The sequence below is a fragment of the Carya illinoinensis genome, chromosome 1, assembly GCF_018687715.1.
Source record: "Carya illinoinensis cultivar Pawnee chromosome 1, C.illinoinensisPawnee_v1, whole genome shotgun sequence".
NCBI lineage: Eukaryota > Viridiplantae > Streptophyta > Magnoliopsida > Fagales > Juglandaceae > Carya > Carya illinoinensis.
This window is the reverse complement of record NC_056752.1, coordinates 10,725,692-10,748,218: the sequence shown is the minus strand read 5'-3', so window position 1 is coordinate 10,748,218 and position 22,527 is coordinate 10,725,692. Positions and strand designations below refer to the sequence as shown.

The 22,527-nt window shown below is 36.5% G+C and overlaps 1 protein-coding gene across 3 annotated transcripts; it reads right to left on the bottom strand.

Annotated features, from left to right (window-relative positions):
* Window positions 1-1,832: 1,832 nt before the first annotated feature.
* Window positions 1,833-20,809, bottom strand: LOC122310290 (guanine nucleotide exchange factor subunit RIC1-like). Of its 3 annotated transcripts, none has more exons than XM_043124173.1 (23): window positions 20,402-20,805; window positions 20,096-20,203; window positions 17,818-17,966; window positions 17,071-17,152; window positions 16,506-16,921; window positions 15,377-15,809; window positions 15,062-15,285; window positions 14,607-14,802; window positions 14,340-14,485; window positions 14,086-14,260; window positions 13,902-13,955; window positions 12,328-12,507; window positions 6,520-6,653; window positions 5,923-6,099; window positions 5,157-5,214; window positions 4,199-4,258; window positions 4,036-4,077; window positions 3,826-3,953; window positions 3,586-3,721; window positions 3,423-3,500; window positions 3,029-3,145; window positions 2,368-2,430; window positions 1,833-2,267 (listed from the first exon to the last, which is right to left on the bottom strand). In XM_043124173.1, exons 1-23 carry the CDS (start codon window positions 20,546-20,548, stop codon window positions 2,181-2,183), a joined length of 3,390 nt encoding a protein of 1,129 aa, XP_042980107.1. In that variant the 5' UTR covers window positions 20,549-20,805; the 3' UTR covers window positions 1,833-2,180. The 3 variants fall into 3 exon arrangements, 2 of the variants coding, with proteins under 2 accessions (XP_042980107.1, XP_042980112.1); XM_043124178.1 differs by having other exon boundaries at window positions 6,520-6,632; window positions 20,402-20,804; XR_006242601.1 differs by lacking the exons at window positions 1,833-2,267; window positions 2,368-2,430; window positions 3,029-3,145; window positions 3,423-3,500 and having other exon boundaries at window positions 3,706-3,721; window positions 4,182-4,258; window positions 20,402-20,809.
* Window positions 20,810-22,527: the final 1,718 nt, after the last annotated feature.

Genomic DNA, 22,527 nt, shown 5'->3' with positions numbered 1-22,527 from the left:
ATATACAGTAAGTTCTTTAATGAATTAATCACAAGTTGGTCAACCAAATATTTTCTACTTCACATGAATTCCTGTCAAAGCACTGATCATATAAAATCCAATGATGAATAAATAAAACATATACATATAACTTTTTTCAACTTAGATTTAAATAAAGGGAATGCATATATGCATGTAATTTAAAACTCAAATTATATAGTTGGAAAACTCAAAATGGTTAATAATTAGTACTATTTTATATGAAATGATATATACTTGACTAGATGATCTAATTAACTTTCAAACTTGATCTTTGGAAATTTTACTTTAGCTTTTATTCACTCACTCTCGAGCTTTATTACTTATCATTCCCACACATCATACTTATTTTTAATTTTTAAAATTTATTTTATTTATTTTAGATTTTTGTTTGTTTTTATTCTTTCTAAACTAATTAAATTCTTCTACTCATCATCTATATACCACATATTAAGTAAGAGAAAAAAATTAAAAATTAAAAAATTATGTGTGATGCACGTATAGTATGAGAATGATGAGTAGAAGTTTTCAAACTATTTTACACATTCTAACCAAAAGTTGTTACATCAGCATGTAAAATACACTTCTCCACAAACAATTAAAAACAAATTTAAAAACAATTAAAAAAAAAAAAAAACCATGGTATTGGTGGTTGCCCATCCTAAAGGGTGTGACTGACCGACCCTTGACTTGACCGTCCTGTGGTAGCCGCAGCCATATCTCGGGTGCGTGGGTATTAATCCCACCCGCACCAAGGTGGATTTCCGGCGTCTATCTCTTGAATTCCCCCAACACAGGATTCACAAAAGAGATATTCAACAAGAAAATTAAGAAAGAAAATGATTGAATAGAGGATAGAGTTCATCAAATTATAGAATTTTTTTTTTTTTTAAGAAAGAATTAAGTTTAAGTACTTCAAAGAACAATATTTTTTTTTTGAAGAACAAGTAAGAGCTAAAAGGCCCCTACATATTTCATTAACAATCAATTAATCATTACAATATTTTTCCTTCAATACAGAATTTTTTATCTGCGGAGGACCCTCCTCAATCCATACGGTTTCATCACTACAATCAAGATCCAATTTGGCCAATGTATGAGCTACCTTGTTAGCTTCCCTATAAGTAAACTTTACAGACCATTTCACATTATTACTAAGCATTTTCCTAGTATCTTCAATGATAACACTATAATCTGTACTCACTTCACCTCCACTATTAGTAGCATTAACCACAACCAGAGAATCACCTTCAAAAACTGCATTAACCACCATAATTAGAACAAGATTGTTTGTTCCATCTTGAAAATGTTTTATTCCCAAGACGTTGAGAAGTTAGGGATAGAAACATTATTATTTACAGAAATACAATATTTTTCATTGGAAATACTCCTGGCAACCATTCTGAGCAATGACATTAGTAATATCAACCATGAACAAATTAATCAATATTAATATACTAGGTAATTATTCTGAGGGCATACAACACGATATATATATATATATATATTTATGTATACAAAAACTTTAGATATAGTCATTTTTGTGTTCTGTTTGTGCATTCTACTAATGTGATTAATTGCGTTATTTTTTAATATAAAATAATTATTGACTAATCACATCAATGTAATGTATAAAGAATAAGAAAATGTGCCTGTATATAATAAATATAAATTAATATATATTTATAATATAATATAATATAATATATTTATTGAATCGATATTCAATAAATTGGAACAGAACTCTTGTCAATCGAATATATATTTAGTTTCTAACCTCAGAAGAGAGAATAAAATCCTATACACAAATCAGATAATAGAAGAACAAGCCAAGCCATTTATATGTATAGAGATTATAAGTGTGAAATAATCATTTAAAAAAAAATACAATCAAAAAATTAGAAATGAACTCCCAATGTTTGTTTCTCCTATTCTACAAGAATGAAGAATTCTGTAATTCCAATGAGACCATCAATACTATCATTTTTATTGAAATGATTATTTACCAAAGGGAAAACATGATTTTTTGTGCTTCCCGGTGCTCATTGTCTGCTCCATTTACAAATGGATTTGTGGTCATGTGTACTGGATTTGACCGTCGGAGTACTTCATTTGGCAACATATATGTGGTCAGGGCTTAGATTGGAAATCCAAATCTGCCCTCATTCCTCTACCAAAGTCACAACTGATGAAAGTTTCTCATCCAACTCTTCAAGTAGATCGTGGTATTCAGCAAATGCCAGATGGGACTAACAATCATTGATCAACAAAGGACAATAAGATATAAATGCACAAATGATCAATTGCATGATTATTTTTAAAATCGTGAAAACTTTGAGGCCCAAATACCTGCAGGGTAATGCCATATGCTTTCCATAACCGCATATCATGCCGGAAAATATCAAAAAGAACCTGTGCAAATTTAGAATGAACATGGGTTGATAAAGGGTCCAGAGATGGCATAAGACCAACTGATATGAGATCTAAGTACCCCTTTCTCCTTCACTCTCTCAAACAGTATATCCCCATGACACCTATATGCCTCTCTCTCATGCATGTGTGCAGATGCTGCAGAATGCATCAATGGCCTTCCGCACATGCAACAGGACAAAGACCCTTCTGCCGGTACAATGCTAGGTTGACAAGAAACTACCGCACATGCAACAGGTCAAAGACCATTCTACACGCACAATGCTAGGTTGACGAGAAACAATCTCGAAATATGTTACAAAAACTCAGTTAACTGTATTTATATACATTTTTCCCTAAAGAAAACTGTCAGACTATGAAATTTCCACAAATAATTCCCCTTCCAGGGTGAACACAAAGTTATACTTGCTGTTCCAGATTGGAAGTTCTTATCACAGAGACTACTGCCCCACAAAAAAGGTTATTTTGTGAGTTCTTCCTAGTTCATGAAGGCTAAACTGATCCCAGTACATGTTACGCAAATAATGCAGATGCATATATTTATTGATACCAAGGTTTGTATAAAGGAATCCAACTGTACCTCAGATCGTCTTAGAAGTGTAGCCAGTACAACTATCCACTCCTTAAACTTAACAGAGCACATGTGAGCCAAAAGGAATTCTGCATCCAGCCTGCTCTGCAGAGTATCCATTTGAAGCTAGGCACACAAAAGAATTCAGTGAGGGAAGAAAGAGGAAATTTGTGTTATGAAAAAAAGGGAATATTCTGGAAGTAAATGCTTTGTCTGTTTATCATGCTTTATGCTTAAATTCCCATAAATATTCAAGTCTCCGAATCATTTCCTCTATAGTTAAGACCTGTACACTACTATTATCAGTGTTTTCCTCATGTAGGAAACTAAGCTGTGACTACACGGCTTTGAAGTTTTTAACAATAGAGATAAATAGATTTAGAGTGTTTTCAGATAGTAATGCCTTTTGCCCGATAAGTTCAAGCCCTGAAGCAAAGTTCTCCAAGCGAGCACATCCATGTCTTTCTCTTTGAAGATATTCCTGCAATATATTGTCATCAGAAAACATAATATCACATCTCATTAGAACGTAATCATGCACAAAGAAAAACAGAAGCCTTTCTTACCACTAAATCAAACTGAGTGCCTTTCACAAATGCCACAAGCTTGGAAAGTTCTTTTCCTGACATTAAATAACTAGCATGGTTTTCTAGAATATTTTTAACAGAAGCAACATGAGCACTCTGCTCCTTGATTGAATTGCTGCTCCAACAGGGGCAGAAAGAGAAGTGTAGTTAGTAAAATTTGGAATGTCAAAGCTGCCGACTGAGAATTATAGAAAATTATATCAAACAATTTATAACCACCTTTTCTCCAAGGACTGCCTCGGGTAACTGGTACGGAATAGAAAATAGCCCAAGAATCTAGGAGACAATTTGTCTGAATCTGTAGATGCCTGTTCATATTCCCTTCCAGATCTCAGCAAGAACCTCACCTAAAAACGTAATTAAAAAAGTTACTATACCCTGTTTAAAATACATCAATCATAGAAGCATATCATCATGTCTTGCTCATACCAGCTCCCCAGCAAGTTCATATAATGATTCATCAAGTGTTGCCTGCAGAAGGTTTAACAATCATTGTCAAAAATAAATCTTTAAGAAAAAGAATGAATAAAAGAGGAAAATAAAGGTTGAAAATAAAACTGAAATAAAATTGTAACCTGATACTAGTCTCTACCTGTAATAAGCGTAAAGCACAGTACTGACTGACAGCAGGGCCTTCAAGTTTAGCAATTACCTGAAACGTTCAAGACAAAATGAATTGATAAAATGGCAGTGATAGGTGGAAACTTTCAGATATACATTCAGTAGATCCACTCACCAGATTCTTTTTGTAAGTAAGATAATATCAATAAAGCCAAAGGCCTTATGAAAGTACACAGGGCAAAAGATACTTTTATAGTTCCTTACTTCCTCCCTCTGACCAGATTATGCAATGTATTACATTGGGAACTTATATTTTTACATCTTATGCATAGCCTTCTAACCACAGCAGAAGTAAGAGGTTTTAAAATACCTCTTACATTAAAGTAAAGTTAATTACACTTTCCCTTTACAAACTACCACCTAATTGTCAGTTGTCACTTATCCCCTAAACCTTGAATTAGTGCAACTCAGACCCTAACTTGAAATTTCAGCATCTGTTACGCCGTCTGTCAAAAATCACCATTGGCTTCAATGAAAATATGCATAAAAGGATAAAAATACCCTCAATATTAAAACTAAGCCTCTTAATGGAATGAAGGATAATTTGGTCTTTTTGTATAATTCTGTTGAACTCATATGGTGTTTGACCCATGGTGGAGGGTGTAACTGATACTAAAATTTCAAATTAATTTCCAAATTGTACTGAGTCAACCTCAGTAAACAACAATGTTGTGGTAGTTTGTAGAGAGAAAATGTACTCATCTATTGGAGATATAAATTGTGGGGCTCAACTGCTTAACATTCTCTAATCAGAAGAAAAGATGGATGGCCTCATTTTTACAGTTAACCTTAACTATTTCACAGTTAACCTCAAGCAGTACTAAAGAAAAACAGGTAATGGAAAAAAACTAGGGAAAAAGAACCAAAACCATGATAATTTCCAATACCCAGATGCTTATCAGTTATTTAAGAAACATTGTGTTTCTTACAAGTATATAGCAAGCAGCAGTTCGGTACCATCTTCGCTGGAGGCATTCCTCAAACAACCTAAACAATGGGAAAAACAATGGGGGAGTGCTTACATTCTCGGTTGAGCAAATGGAGCTTATAGCTTAAATGACACCAGTGATGTTTTCAAGAATGGAGATGTGTAAATGAGAATAAAATGCAACACTTGGTAGTATAGGAGGAAAAATCAGTTTAAATAAGAGCAGCAAATTGAGGCATCTTATGGACAACACACTTTGGGGAAATTGGAAGCTATGTCCAGGTAAAAAAAATTTCTTGATGAGGCAGAAACTATGGACTAATCAAGCTGAGTCTGGGAACTGGCTAACCAAGTCTATCTGCAGGAGATCCGATAGACTTCAAAACTGTATTTGGACAAGTAAACGGGAAAAACACATTTTGCACCCTCAAATTATCAAAGCTTTGCACTTCAATACCAAAACTAACACATTGAACCCTCAAACTACCAAAACTGACAATTTACACCACTAAACTCCCAAAAACTGACACTTTATACCTTCGTTTGATTCTAACTGTAAAGATAAAAGAAAAATAGGTTACATAACAAAATCTTGACCGTTGGATTTTAAGGGAGGGTGCAAAGTGTCAAATTTGATAGTTTATGGGTGTAATGTGCCAGTTTTGATTGTAAGTTTATGGGTATATGTAATATTCTAATACACTTCAAACATGCAGTAAACATATTAAAAAAAATAACTAGAAAAAACTAGAAGGGGAACACTGAACTCTGTTGATCTTCCAGCAGCAGAGAACAAATCTGCCCAATGTCGACCATCAGTTTTTCTTGCAACACTTACAACCACATCAAAATACTCGGGGAAATTTCTAATCAAATCACAGGTCTTCTCCAGAAGAGAGTTAGCATATTTAGGGACTGAGACGTGGTTCTTGTTTACATTTCGCCTGCAGTGCAATTGATATAGTAAGCAATATGTTGAAATTATAAGATAGCAATTTACCCAAAAAATAAAATTATGCTAAAAGTAAAATCATTTAAGGATGAAATCATCAGCCAATGTCAAAAAACAGAAAACTTGATTATGGTTCCAACTGGCATGTCGGCATAATGGTTCAAGACCAATTATCAAGTTCTACCTTCTTTAAGGTAGGGTGATTTATCAGTAGGGAGGAGCCTACCACATTGAGTAGCCTACTGCTCCCTTGAGCACTACTAGTCAATTTCACTAAGGCCACAAAGTGAGCAGCACATCCCATTCATATACGGTCCACAAGAACCTAGTTTGGAGACTGACTTTCTACAACTCCATACAGTAGAGAAGTACCAAGGCTCAAAATCAGATTAACTTCCTTCCCGTACTATACCTGGTTATTTCAGCATCAAATACTGTGAAAAGAAGCCACTCCAGACAATGTGAAAAATGAGGCTTCTCTGCTGACAGTTGCGCCAACCGTAAAGCCTCCTCCCTTTTATCTCTCTGCAGACAGACACACACAAACTGAACTAAAAGTGTAAAAATATCTTAAACATAGGAAAGAGCATTGTTACTAAATCACACAAACTTCAGGCACCACTTGGGATATTGGATGAAGCCTACAAAATCAAGCCAGGGACTAAAGAGGCACCTTTTGACAAACCCAAGAAAGCCCATGTTTTATAGTAGGGAGATGTTATCTTTTAAAATATACTTTTGGACCAAAATAGGTTTGTACACCAGCATAATTTCCAAATTAAGTACAATCGCATTATACATTGATGGACTCATTTTTAGGTTTCAAAATTCTAGCTGAAGCTCCACTTCATCAGGTTGATGTTGAGAACTCTTCAACAATAGGTATTATAAGCCAATATTAAGGAGAATAAGAGTTTTTGTTATTCGCGAAGCTCATTGTTGAGTTAGTGCTTGAGAGACCTCTCTGCTAGCCCCCCAAAAATAAATTTCATAAAGTTCCTTTTGGGTGAAGGCACTTTAAACCTCATCATGGAGTAATCAAAATCCAAAATAGTAAGTCTTACACCTTTCGAGTTTGGCTTAACCTGATGAAGTTCTACCTGCTTCCTTAAACAAACATCATGACCAGTTATTGCATTAAAAATGGCAATTGTTAAGTTTGTTATGAGTAAAGTAACCAAAAACAAAATAATTTCTCATTGTGTCCGTCAATTAGTTGCCATCTATCTCCAAATATAACCATGGTGAAAAGCAGTGACAAATACATGACTAGTCTTTGCAATCACTTTTTCATGGACGAATCAATTCATGGTTATTATTATTATTTTTTCTAAGTAAACAATTATATTAATAATAATAGGCTTAGCCCAAGTACACAAGATAGTATACACGAGTTAACGCCTATCTAGGAAGACGAAAAAGAAGAAAGAAAGTCATGAAGGCCAAGGCCATTAAAATCTACAGCTATGGCCCATAAAAAGAATGTTCTAACAAAAAGTGATCTAAGTTCCCCTATAGAGCGTTCTTTGTCTTCAAACGTCCAGTCATTTCGCTCCTGCCATAGGCACCACAAGATGCAAATAGGCACCATTTTCCACACAGCTGTGATTTGTGGAGCTCCTCCTAGATTTGTCCAACTGGCCAAGAACTCAACTACTGTGGCAGGAATAAGCCAAGCTAGCTCTAACCTGCAGAACACATCATCCCATAGCGCTCTAGCAACCTCGCAACGCAGTAGAAGATGATCCACAGTCTCACCACTTTTCTTGCATATACAACAACAATCTACTACGATCACCCCAATTCTATAAGTTGTCCGTCATCAAAATCTTACTCAAAGGAGCTGAACAAACAAAAAATGCCGCTTTAGGAAGCGCCCTATTTCGCCAAATCTTCTTCCATGGGAATTGATTGTCTTGCAATTGTGTGAGATACTTATAGAAAGAGCGAACCGAAAATATGCCTTTAACTGTTAGTATCAACCACAACCTGTCAACCCCTTGAATGTACGATTTCATGGAGTATAGAAGACGAAAAAAATCCTCTATAAGTTACCCATTTCCCAATCTTGGGCAGCCCTACTAAAGTTCACGTTCCATTGGACTTGATCCCCATAAATCACCATAACATCAGCTACTAAAGCTTCTTTTTCACAAGCAATCCTGAAAACTGAAGGGAATGAATCCTCCCAATCTTGGGCAGCCCTACTAAAGCTTCTTTTTCACAAGCAATCCTGAAAACTGAAGGAAATGAATCCTTAAGGGTGTTATCACCACACCATAGGTCACTCCAGAATTTAATTATAGAACCATCTCCCGACATAAGTCTAGTATGACGAGTAAAAAACCCCACCCTCGTCTAATATGCTTCCAAACTCCCACTCCATAAGCCCCACTCACCTTTCTAGTGCTCGAACAACAACCCCCCCCCCCCCCCCCCCAAAAAAAAAACACACACACACCCCCGTCCATATTTAAGATCAATCACAACTTCCATAGAGTTTTTGGTTCCATGGTGTGTCTCCACAACCATTTCCCAAGTAAAACCCTATTAAAGATCCTCATATTTCTAACTCCCAACCCAGAAGAAATTGTAGAGCATACCTTATCCCACTTAACCAGGTGGAATTTGATTTCATCACCCATACCATTCGAAAGGAAATCACAGTGCAATTTTTCAATCCAAGTCACCACACTTGCTGGGATGGGGAACAGCGATAAGAAAGGCGTTGGTAAATTAGACAGAGTGCTTTTGATTAAGGTGATCCGACCACCTTTCGACAAGTACAATCTCGACCAACCAGCTAATCTACTTTCAATCTTCTCAATCACTGTATCCCAAATCAACTTAGCCTGTGATGCTGTCCCTAAAGGAAGACCGAGGTAATTCATGGGAAGAAAGGAAACCTTACATCCAAGAACATTAGCCAACTATCGAATATTGCGAACATTACCAACTGGCACCAACTCTGATTTGTCGAAGTTCACTTTCAGACAAGTTGTCGCTTCAAAACAAAGTAAGAAAGCCCTCAATGCTCGCATCTGGTTTTGTTCTGCCTCAAAAAATCAATGTATCATCTACAAACATAAGTGAGAAATGTTAAGAGTACCCCTATTGGGGTCACCACTCAAAAAACCACTGTTAACCAAGGTTGAGATCATTCTGCTAAGCGCCTCCATAACTATGACAAATAAAAGTGGAGACCAAGGATCTTCTTGTCTTAGGCCTCTCAAGTTGTTGAAGAAGCCAAATGGGCTGCCATTTACTAACACTGAAAACTTCACCGTTGAGATGCACCATCTGATCCACGAACACCATCTCTCCCCAAAACCACATCTCCCAAGCAAGTAAATTAAGAAATCCCAATTCACATGATGATAAGCTTTCTCCATATCCAATTTACATAAGATCCCCTTATTGCCGAATTTTAATCTATTATTGAGGCATTCAATGGCAATGAGAACTGAGTTCAGAATTTTCCTACCACTTACAAAAGCATTTTGGGGTTTCAAAATGATCTTTCCCAACACCTCCCGTAGATGATGCACCTTGGATAAGATCTTATACACCCCATTTACAAGGCTAATGGGTCGATAATCTTTCACTTCTGTTGCCCCAAGCTTCTTAGGGATAAGTGCAATAAAAGTGGCATTTAGGCTTTTTTAAAATTTTCCAAAGGCTAGTCCATCGATCTTTGGCCACCATCCCACTTGTTTAGTAAGTGTTACAAAAAATCAGCAACATGCTCTCGAATCACAAGAGTCTCTGTACAAGCCATGCCGTCTATATTCAGCATTTCAATGGTATTAGTTCTCCTATGAGAGTTGGCCACTCTATGGAAGAACTGTGTACTTCGATCACCTTCTTTCAACCACAATGCTCTGGATTCTTGGCACTAAGAAATCTCTTCCAATAATATAACCCTCTCAAATCCTAACACTAATTTTGCTTTCTGAGATAACTCTTCCGAGGAAAGGACCTGACCTTCCTGTATCCTTTCTAATTCTTGTATCTCTCCCAACATAGACTTCTTCTAGTCACCTATATCACCAAAGGACTGAGTATTTCAAAGCTTTAAATCTTGTTTCAGGACTTTCAATTTACCTACCAACATGAAACTAGGAGTGCCATGGATCTGATATAAGTACCACCATAGCCTAACCCTATCCATAAAGCCTTCAGTTTTCAACCACATATTTTCGAATTTAAAGTACCGACACCCTCCTTGAACAATACCACAATCCAATCCCAAGTCGAAAATACACTCCGAAAATTTTATCGTTGCAAGTCGCATCCTACTTTCTCCTAATCGTTCCCTTGAGAACCTTATAACATTAAAATCACCGCCTATGCACCATGGTGTGTCCCACCAACTATGAACTCCCGCTAGCTCCTCTCATAGAAGTCCTCTATTGCTATCTGAATTCGGCCCATAAATACCATGAACACCCACAAAAAGTATTAAGCCCCACTTTATTGCCTACACCTATATGTTTATTAGGCCCAATATCATTCCTGAGTGCATAGCCCAGGCCAATAGCCTTATCCTCCGCAACACAGCGTATTAGAGCAGCCACTTTCTCTTGCAAATTTGTCAATTGGGATTGCATGTCCTTCAGAGTACTATGCACGCCATCGCCTGCCAGAGCGACAACGGGCCTACCACTGCCACCCTTCCATTGCACACAGTCTAATCCAGTAGTGTGTCGAGCAATTTTCGTCCCCTAACCTTGTACGCATCTCACCATAGTTTGTTGTTGAGTTCTACCACCGCCGGCCCTGCCACCTGTATATTGTACTCGGGACTACACCGGCACCGTCACCTGCACCAGGGCCTCCTTGTACGATCGAACTTGTGTTTGGCTCCCCATCCCCGACAGCATCTGTGATACTCTGCCCGTGTTACAAAGCATGATCCCCTCCCCCGAAATGGCCTCCCTCAACTCATCTGACATTCACCTCCAACCCATCTCCTCCATGTCTTCCGGTATAAAACTAAAATTTCGCCTTCCACCCCCACCGTATTCTACTAATGCCATGAAACGGCCATTGGCACTTGAGCACCTCTGTGCAATGAAGCTCCTGGCAACCTCCCTTGATGTGGTACAAAAATCCTTCGTCCCCCTTCAAATTCTCCTCCAATGCTTTTGCAAACAATTACACCTATACCACCCCAAGTCTCACTTCCTTCACTATCTTCCAACTACTTTATGTAATGAGCAAGGAGCCTCCTTCCTTCCTCAAAACAAATGTTTTCGACTCTACAACTAGATTTCTTCTAAACCCCATCCTACTCTGCGACCCCTACAACTCACTGCTCAGTCGTGATTTACCGCTTAATCCCACCAGGCCTCATCAGAGTTTTTGGTTGTACGGAGTACAGAAAACTTCGAGGGTACCTATGTAATTCACGATTATTCACATAGGATATTCATGAATATTACTGTACAAGTTAATATTACAACAAGAACAAGCAATGGATTTGGCAAAGCAAGCATCTGATAACCATACTAGAAATCAGAAAACTAAGAAGAATAATAGGAGTTTTTTTTTTAAATAACTAAACCAAGGTGTGGTAATAATAATCTGATTGACGTTCATGATTACTCAATATGCAAGAGCTTGCCTTTTATTGAAAAGGTTGGGGCCAACCAATAATAATTTTATCATTGACAATCCAGGAGCATTAGTAAACAATGCATTGCTTCACAAAACAATACTGCAGCTCTAAGACCACAGCAATACCAGAAAGAAGTCAAATCCCTACCAACCAGGTAACCATCTTCAAAGATACTGAGCCCCATAGTTTCTATGATTTTCACAAAGTTTTTGAAGTGCAATTGCCTAGATGTTGGCCTTGCTAATATCTGAAGTACCACCCAATAGCCTAGATGGTTGCAAAAGTCCATATCATGCATGTTAATTTTTAAATTATTTATGCATCTACAAAGGATTGCCACTAAAGCACTAGCTTAATAGGTAGCCCCTCCCCTATAAGTATAGAATGGAGGGTTATGTCATGGGTTCAATAAACATTAACTACAATTATATGACTTGTCAGCATAAGAAGGAAAAAAAAAATGTTGCATTAGACAAGCAAAAAACTCATGAATCACAAAGACAGTGGGAGGAGGAGGATGGGTTTGGGGAAAAGAATAGTGTTCTTTTAGTTTCAGTGGGGTCCCTATTAAAAGCATTAACAAAAATGCAAAATTCGTACCTGAAGTAAGTGTCGAAGTAGGCAATGAAGTATAGTTTGAGCTTGCGGAGTAGGTTCAAAACATGGAAATTCTGTGCAGGCTGAAAATGACATCCTCTGGGAAACACCAACAACAGCGCCAGCATTTGGTAGAAGTCCCATGGGGTATACCTCACGATCAAATTCCAGCTCCGGATCCAACTAAAAATTAATGCCAAGTTATTTTACCATCTCATGGTACAATTTTTTTTTAAAAGTAATCAATAAGTTTCATTAATTTAAAACAATAGGTATAGATAGCCCAAGTACACAAGACATATAGAAAACAAACACCTATCTATATTTATGTCAAAGCCAAATGCACCAACTCGTGCTGCGTTGACCAAATAACAAATTAAAGTAACTTATATCCCACAAGTTTATTTTTAAAGATGCAGATGTAACATTAGACTTTCAAGGAATGAACTAGGAACATTAGACACAACCAATAGGTAAATTAAATTCATTTAGTATCTCATCTCAATAATCAGTAAACTTATTATTTCACAAACAAAGGTAAAAACATCTACAGCCATATTGTTTGCATCAAAGAAGAATGAGAAACATAAAACAGAACTAACTCCAGCTGGGTCCAAAATATGAAAGAGTTACAAACAAAAGAGTGAGAGGGCCAGGAGGTTAGCATTCAAATGAGGTTAGTGGGTCTTCCAAGGTTGGGGTGTGGAAAAACATTAGGAGAGGCTGGGGGAACTTTTGTTGCGTTAGATTTGAGGTGGGGGTGGTTCTAAGATCAGGTTTTTGCACAATATGTGGTGCGGTGATCAGCCCTTGACGACAGCTTTCCCAGCATTGTTTGGCATCCCCATTGGTCAATTGTAATAGACTTCAATGGTCTGAACATTCGTGAACTCCTTGTATCCCTAATTAATCATTCCTAGGTATTGTTCTTGTATAAATCCTTATTTCTCATTAATAAAATCCTTATTTACTGATTAAAAGAAAAACGTGGCCATGCTTTTCCTTGGAAAATATTTGGAGAAATAAAGCACCATCGAAAATAACATTCTTTGGTATGATGGATGACTTAAGAAAGCAAAATGTCGTAGTAATGAATTGTTGCTGTATGTGTAAGCAGGGTACAGAAAGCATTGGTCATCTTTCGCTACACTGCAAGGTGGTTAGGGATCTATGGAAATCGATATGTGGTACCTTTCAGACTGAGTGGGTCAGTGTTGGACTTGATGGATTGTTGGCAAAGTCCCCTTAGATCCATAGCAATTCAGACCATAGGAGATTGTAAGATAGCGATTAAAATTACGAGCCATTATGGTCAATTCTCCATGTTTAGATCAAAGTGTATTATAGCTCATGTTCCTCTAGCTTTCTTAATTTTATAGAATTGTCTTTTTTTCTTCATATCTCTAGTAGTTGGATGTTTCCTGTTGTATATTTCGTGTGCCCCTTTGCACTTTGAATAAAATTAGCGTACTTACCAAAACCAAAACGAACAAACAAACAAGTTTCACATAAACTCCCTTGCCCTGTTTAGCACTCTTTGCCAAAAGATCACAACATGGTCTTAGAGACATGCATACCTGCAAGAATTCCTCCTGCTTGAAAGGATCAAAACCAGGCGATGGATACCAAACCTGTAAAAGGAAGCTTCCGAGAAGAAACTATGTCAGACAACTACAAATTACCCAAACCAAGGTAAACAATAAAGCAAATGACAACTGAGAAGTGTAATAAACACTAACATAGATCTCTACAATTAATTACCTGCATTCCTCGGTGACCATAATCTAACCATGAAACTTCCTCGATTAGATTCTGTTTCTCCTCTGACTGACCACAAGTGACCCAAAATAATTCAACAGAGTCAGTAAGCTCCCTTTCATGTCCATCATCCAAATCAAGAACTGAAAGGTCCCCATTTGCCCGCAATATCAAACATCTAGCATAGAACACATACATTAAAAGGCATGTCACAAGTGGTTTATGAAAGTCTACCTATCACTTCGGAGGATGCATACCTTGTAGGCTCTCTAAATAACAAATCTGAAGAAGAAGAAAAATGATTATTTGGGAAGCCCTCTCTTGGAAGCTGATCAGGGACAAAACGCATGGCTGCAGGATGGCTCTTTGCAGTCATGATTGATAGTTCCCGTACTGTAGAAAGCTGTTTGTCATTTAATCACTTAAAAATGAAGAATAAAGTTTCATTAAAGCACAGTCATTCAAAGTGCAAACTGAGACTTCAGGAGTGCAGAAATTAGTATTTATTTCAATTATTCATCTACCTTTAAATCTGGAGTACTAGAAGGTGTCATATCACCTAATAATTTAACATGGAATATGTGGACATCAAATGGCCGATATGTGACAAGAATGAAGTCTTGATAGACATCCATCACCATTGGTTTGGCAACCAATGGTTTACGACCAAGCAGTGAGCTCTGATCAAGGTGATATCTCGGATAAAAAAGTAATTCATACCTGCAAAGGATATTTTAAATCAGCATTAATTATAATGATGTCCTGCAGCATAAAATAAATAGACAAAACTTCTCATCTACTTAAAGAACAGAATTCGTACTGACAAAGCAATGGAAACTCATGGCAGTCAAATATGCTTACCTCAGTTTAACAATTACACAGTGATAATCATAAACTAATGACTTTTACGACAGACCAAACCAAAATTGGAATAGATTTAACTCAACAGAATAAAATAAAATACAGGTAATCATCTCACGTGCTAGAAGAGTCAATGTAGTTGCAGACGACAACTATCTTCCCCAGCCATAACAAACCTTTGCATTGTATCTTTTGTTCCTGACTAATGTCTCCAAATACTCGCCATTTTTTCAACCGTATATCATATAAGATTAGCCCATGGAGACCAGCAACTGCTAAGTACATTCCATCCTTGCTAGCGGCCACATGTTGAAGTGGCCAATTTTGGGTGATGTACGAAACCTGAGCCAATGAAAATCTTAATCAGCAAAATCCATATTTCAGGAATACCAATGAGAAATTTTCTTTTCAAGTTTGCAAGTCAAAACATAACTGGAAGGTTAAGATGGAGCATTTTAAGTTCGTCAGTATCTTCAGACTGAACAAGAAGCAAACGATCTTCACCATAAATCACTTGGCGGACATATGTTGTGCCTGAAACTCCTCTGTTTAGGCAACATTTACCAAAAGAAAATGCAAGAATTCTCTCAGAAGATCCTTCCTCGATAGCATAAAGCCTATATCCATATTCATCCCACTGCATCACCGAGGTGCCACCCATCAAAGGTTCATACTTACTGTCCTGGTTTCTCTTTATCACTGGAGAAGATAAAGAACTTAAACCGATTTGGCGGACTGTTGACATCAAACGGCACCCGGAAACAGACCAGACTGTAAGTCCTCTTAACTTCCACCCAACTGCAAAAGCTGAATTATCAGGTGTCCATGCAATACAACTGACAGAACCAGTGTCATCCACTGAATATCTGCAAATTAACAGCACCAGGACATAAAATTCTTCGTGACCTACAACCTCAACCAAAGCTTATATGAAACAGACTTCAATTCAAACTGCAAACTAATGCTGAGGTCAATAATCCTCCTCAGTCAACTTTTGGACTTCTCACAACCAATAACAACATGAAGCAGATACTAGCAAAAGAAAATCAAATTGACTCATCCAGTATAAGAAATACACAATTCACTGGAGCACCATGGTTGATCAATTAGAATAAACCAATAAAAATTGGATATTCACAAACTTTAGCACAAAAGCAAGCCTCGTATGATTAATATATGCGCCAAATTACAATTCTCTGATTTAATACAGTTCCACTCCAGCTGCTATAATGCACTAATTACAGGATTCAACCCCTCCTTGGACACATTTGGTGTCCTAGCATAACTCTTGAAACTTGTACGACTCTTTTTATAACCCTCTTGCAACTCAATAGAGATGAAGGAAACATATCATGCATGAGTACAAATCATCACACGAAGATGAAAAGAAAGGAGGTAAGTCTAAGTTAATATAAACCCAACTTAAAAAGGAATGTTATTAGGAGTTAAATGTACATTATGGACGCTGCTGGAGATTCAGTATCTGGCGCTACAAGTAAAACCAACAATTGTTATATTATGCCACAAATTTCCAAACTTTACTCATTTTATATAAGGCTTACCCCCAATCATACAAAGACACAGTACGAATAAGTGGTGCCGATTCAGCTAGATCATATAACTCAACAACCCCTCTTCTGGTACCAACTGCAAGGATTTGTTGTTCTGAAGCCACTGAAGCACATACAGCATCACCAGAACCCAACTTTCTTTCAGCCCTAATACAATCAACCTGCTTTATACCTTTCTTACTTATTGAACACAACACCAGTTGTCCATCAGAATATAACACCAATAGCAACCTCAATAGAAGATTAATCTCTAATTGGATAATAGCAGACTTCTTGGAGATATCATGGTTGGAGATAACAACTCCTGGAGCACCACCAGCAGAAAGGCCATTATCCAAAGAAAGTGGTGGTTGAGAAACTTCACTGCTATCATGTAGGTCATGATCAAGTTCAAATGATCCATAAAACTGTCAAGGAGAAGACCATAATTGTAAGCAGATCAACACAACTAGAAGTGAAACATCACTCAATTCTAGAAACGGAGATACAGCATCAATGCTCCAAAAATATATGCAATCAACTAAAAAACCGATTATGCCTATCACTTTAGCATTACCTCCCCCTTCCATGAGATGCTATATAAAGATCCATTAGAAAGTCCAACTAGCATATGTTTATTATCACACACAATATTGCTCCTGGCAAGAAAAAATATTACCAGACATATCAGCACAAAACTCGGAAAAACTGCTGACAAGATAACATCATTAAAATAAAGGTTAAAAACTATTATGTTGTTAAACATCAATATCAATATCTAACGCAATATAAAAATATCACAACCAAAGAGTATCTGAAAAATTAAAATCAAGCTGGCCATATATCAGCAAGTTAACCTATTGTAAAGGGACAAGATGCTTTATCTAATAAAAGGTAGGAAAAAAATTCATGTTGATGGAATATTTGAGCAAGTAAATTCTTTTTTTTACCATATTTCATTTATAGAACTTATATATCACTTTTCTTTTCTCTTTCATTTTTCTTTACAAGCTACTTGGATGAGAGAAAGATGGAAGTTAAGCAATGTAGTCAAGTTCTTCGAGAAACATAAATCAAGCTAAGGTACTACCATTCAGGAGTTTATGCCAGTATCGCAAAATTTGGGATCAATTGATACCTCCATTTTGTAAAGACTACATTCTATTTCTACTTGATTCCCCTGATTACACACGGAATGCATAATTTTTATATGACCAGATGGAATTATGTAAACTCCAAAGATATCTCACCAATTTATCGAGACTAAGAACAATATCTGACATAGAAATTCAATTTTTGTAAATTAAAGTCAACGGGTACTTACGTTGCAAAGACCTTTTCTGCAAAAGGCACCTGCTCACTCAGAAGAAGAGAAATGGAGGCAAGAAACAGGCCAGAGGATTGCTTCCCTCCAATCTGTATTCTTTTCTCAGTGAATTGAACCTTAAAAATGTGAAGAAAGAAAGATGATGTCTGCAAATAAAGAATATATCAGCAACAGGGTGACATCTGAAAATATTGTATAGCTAGATCTGAATGAAGAAAGAAATTGCGCAACATGAAGTGCATGAAGCCCTATAGAAAATGAAGTTACATCCCTCTAGCCAAGATAACCATCACTTCAGTCAAAAAAATGCTTATAGTGTACTAAAATATTATATATATATATATATATATATATAATTATAATATTGAAAAAAATACTCACATTAGCTAGGAAGCACTAGGAGGGCTTGAACCTCCGACCTTGTGGTTAACAGCCACACGCTCTACAACCTGAGCTCAAATACCATATCTATTTGTGCTTCTTCCCATTTTTACTATTAACAGTTAAATATGGTAATATACAAGTCAGGCACCTACACACCAGATTGAATCTTCATGTTTTATAGCTAAGGACACCAGATTGACTCTAAAAAAACCTGTTTCAAAAATGGCATCAAGTTTTATGCAGATACACTTTAACTACTAACTTCACAAAAAATCTTTTTTTTTTTTTTTTGATAAGTAATAAACTTTATTGAAACGAATGAAACTAGGCGGAGCCCATGTATGCAGGAAGTATACAAGATGAGACACCTAATTAAATTCTAGAAAGCTGAAAAGAAAACAAAACCTCATGAACACTCTCTCCCTTAATACAATAGCAGAAAACCACTGAAAGAGAGAAGACAAAGAAATTCCAGATATCCCCCACTACTCTTAGGGAACATTTGTCGTTCCTTTCTGTCCATACACACCACAATAAGCACAATGGTATCATCCTCCAAGCCGCATCCAGTTGAGAGCTATTGTGATTTCTGTTCCAGCAGACTAAAACCTCCACCACCCTCTTAGGCGTAACCCAACTCAGCCCAGTTCTACATAGAATACCAATCCATAACTCCCTAGCCACCTCACAATGAAGAAAAAGATGATCAATCGATTCACCATCCTTCTTACACATAAAGCACCATTCCATAATAATCATACCACGCTTTCTCAGATTATCAATCGTCAAAATCTTCCCTAGTGCAGCAGTCCAAGTAAAAAAGACAACTTTAGACAGCACGCAAACCCTCCAAATGCTCTTCCACGAAAAAAAAAAAAAAAAAAAAAAATCATGTTGGGTAGACAACACCTTATAAAATGACTTAACAGAAAATTATTGCTCCCCGAGTGTTTCCACAGCAAGCAATATCTCCCATTTGCACCTATCTTTACAGAATACAAAAACCCTGTAATCTCATCAAGTTCCCAATCCTGCGCATTCTAGTGAAAAGAACATTCCAATATTCATGAGCAAGACGACTTAGTATTTGTTGGCAACTTACATTTGAAGATTGCGAGAAGACAGAAATAAAATTAACAGCCCTTACATTTGACTGTCTTTATGTATGGATGGAAGCACATAACAGGTTCCACTCCCATAGGTTCCTAGAGTTTAGGGAATTGTGTTATTTTCTTCATCCCTATAGTTGGGTGTTCTTCTCTATTGTATATTTCCAGTGTACTTGAGCAGTTCCCCTTTGCACTTTGAATAAAATCTGCCTTAATTATTAAAAATAAGTATGGAGACTTTTTAACCCCAATAACTAAGTGATCAATAAAATTCAATTCTCTCATTCTCTCTCCAAAGGTCTACACAAACTCTCATGGCTACACATAAACAGCACAATGCAGGACAGCCAACTCCAAATCCCAATTCCCTATTTCATTTGACATGGTAAACACTTTGTCCATTCATTTCCCAACACTTTCTTTTGACAAGTAAAATAAAGTATTATTGAAACAAGTAACCGATGTTGCCCAAGTACACGGGGAATTCATTTCCCAACATAATGCCCACCACTTTACAGTTGATTTTAAAGGATTTGATTTCCAGGCCAGTCAAAACAGGCACTTATACAAACAAATGCCTAGATGTATGTACAGTTAAAAAGTGGCCAAACACCTTCCCACGAAGCATCACAATGTAGGAGAACTTAATGCCAGTAGATTCTCTGACACAATTTGGACTATTTACAACACATTTTTTTGTTTTGACAAAGTGAGATCATTAGAACATATTTATACAAACAAAACGAAACAAAAAAGTAGACAGTAAGTAATGAAACACTTACCAGAACAGCGATTATTTTGGCATCAGGGCTCCAAACAGCCTGCGAATTCTCCCCCTCTCGTTGCACCGAATCCGAACCCCTCTTGTACTTCCCCAATCTTACTTTGTGCTAAACCCCAAAACCAACAAGGAAAATGTGTTAAAACCCAACATACTCAGCATGCCCACATTAAAAACAACCCATAACCACAAAAACCCAAAAAACAAATACCCACATAAACACACACACACACACAAATACATGCATGCATGCATACATATATACATATATATATACATATATCCTTCTGTATAGGAAATTTGGTACCTGGGAAGAACTCCAAAGCTCTATATGAGAGGGGGAGACGACTAGCAATAGGCGATTATTGACCTTGAGGTAGATGATCTTCTGGGAAGAAGGGCAGAGCCCTGGCTCCAGTGGGATCACCTGGGGCCATCCATATGCCATATACATCTTCGATTTGCTATTTTGGTTATTGCGGTGTGGTAGAGATCTGGGACTTAGACGGCTTGGATCAAAGAGAGATTATGGTATTTGGGAGAGATCTGACACATTTTCTATCACTAAAACACAGTGATGCACCCATTTTCAGTTGGATCTCAACCTACCGAGTTCTGAACACCATAGCTCTTTCCTCTTTCCCAATTTCACGGGTTTTTTTCCTTTGTTTTTCTTTGGTTTTAAATTAATCTCTTTTTTGTTTTCTAAGGAAATTTGAAATTAATCTGTTGATAGTGCAAACGGAACGTTGTACCAAAATAAAGTAGTCCGATTAATCTTTCTTTTTTCTGTTTTTCTTTTTTTTTTTTTACGGATTTATAATTACACAAAATCAAACTATTTTATCTCATTTAATTAGTATAATTTTTTAAATTTTTATATAAAATATAGTAAATAATTCAATTTTTTTAAATCTCAAAATAAAATTTATATTATAATAATATTTTATTCAATTTTCAATAAAATATCTCATCTCATCTCATTTAATTTCATCTTAACTATGTAACCAAATGAAGCCGTTATGCAAACATTAAATTTTTTTTAAAATGAGTGGAATATATTTTTAAAAAATTAATTTTTTATGTGAATCATATATTTATTTATTTTTTTAAAAATAAATACAAAGCATTTACATATTCTATTTATAATTTAAAACATATTAATATTTTATTTATTATCTTTTAATTGATAAGTAAAATGATCAAACATATTTTATTAAGTAAATAATAATATATTTAATACTTCTTAAAAAAATATTAATTTAAAATAATATTATATATAATCATAAAACGCGAAAGTGTCGTATAATTATTTTAAAAAATAGTGAGGTTTACTGTTAAAAAATTAATTTTTTTCATGTAAATTCCGTATTTATTTATTTTTTTCAAAATAATTATATAATACTTACCCAATCACAACTGTAAATATCATTCCTTTATAACTATTGGAGCTAAGAGATTTTCATGCCATCATATTTTTTGTATTGTAAATAATAATGGAGTTTTGCTACATATAACCAAAACTGCGTACTAATCTGCATACCAATACTTAGGGGTGAACAAATAAGCCGCTGGCCCGAACCGGCCGATTTAGCCGAACCGACCCGACCCAAAATACCCGAACCGTTCCAGTGTTCTTCGGAAGCGGAAATGGTCGTACCCGTTTTTGACTGAATCGAAAATTACCCGATACCCGTTTCTCTCGCTCTCTCCTTCTTGTTGATAAACCCTAGCAGGCAAGCATTTCGAATACATGATGATCTGAAACCAAATGGAAGTCACTTCAAAACAAATTCGCAAGATCTCAAATAAACACAAAACAGATGAGCGTATTTCAGTGACCATTAGTGACAGCGATAAAGCCATGGATGATCTGAATCAGGGTTTTTTTTTTTTTTAATTGCAGAAACTCTAATGGGTCAAACGGATACTCAAATTGACAGTGATTGTTGTATTCCATGAACAAGGGAGGACTCAAAAAACGTATATGAAGGGGAAAAAAAAATATTCGCACATTAAGGAGAAAACTAAACAAGCCAGTAAGAAGAAATAATTGAGAGAAATTGAAGAGAGATGTGGCTTCACTATTCGCAGATTCTCCCATGAAGAGGCTGGATTGTGCTGAAATCTCTACTTCCACTCTGTTCTTGATCATGCTGGAGAGGAAAAAGGAGCAGCCTGATTGTTCTATTCTTTTCCTTTTCAACACGCCCAACCCGAACGCTAGCTCAAAGCCAAATCTTCCGACATCTCCTCGGTCATTCGACAACTTCAACCCCAACAATGAAAACGACACCTCCTTAGTCCTTCGACAAGGGTCCCACGGAGACCGAAGATGAAATCGCCATAGCCCTAAGCCTATGAAGAACAGTACGGCCCCGCGTACAGTGGAGAGACCATTTGGGTTCGGCTTGAAAGCGAAGAAGGAGAAGG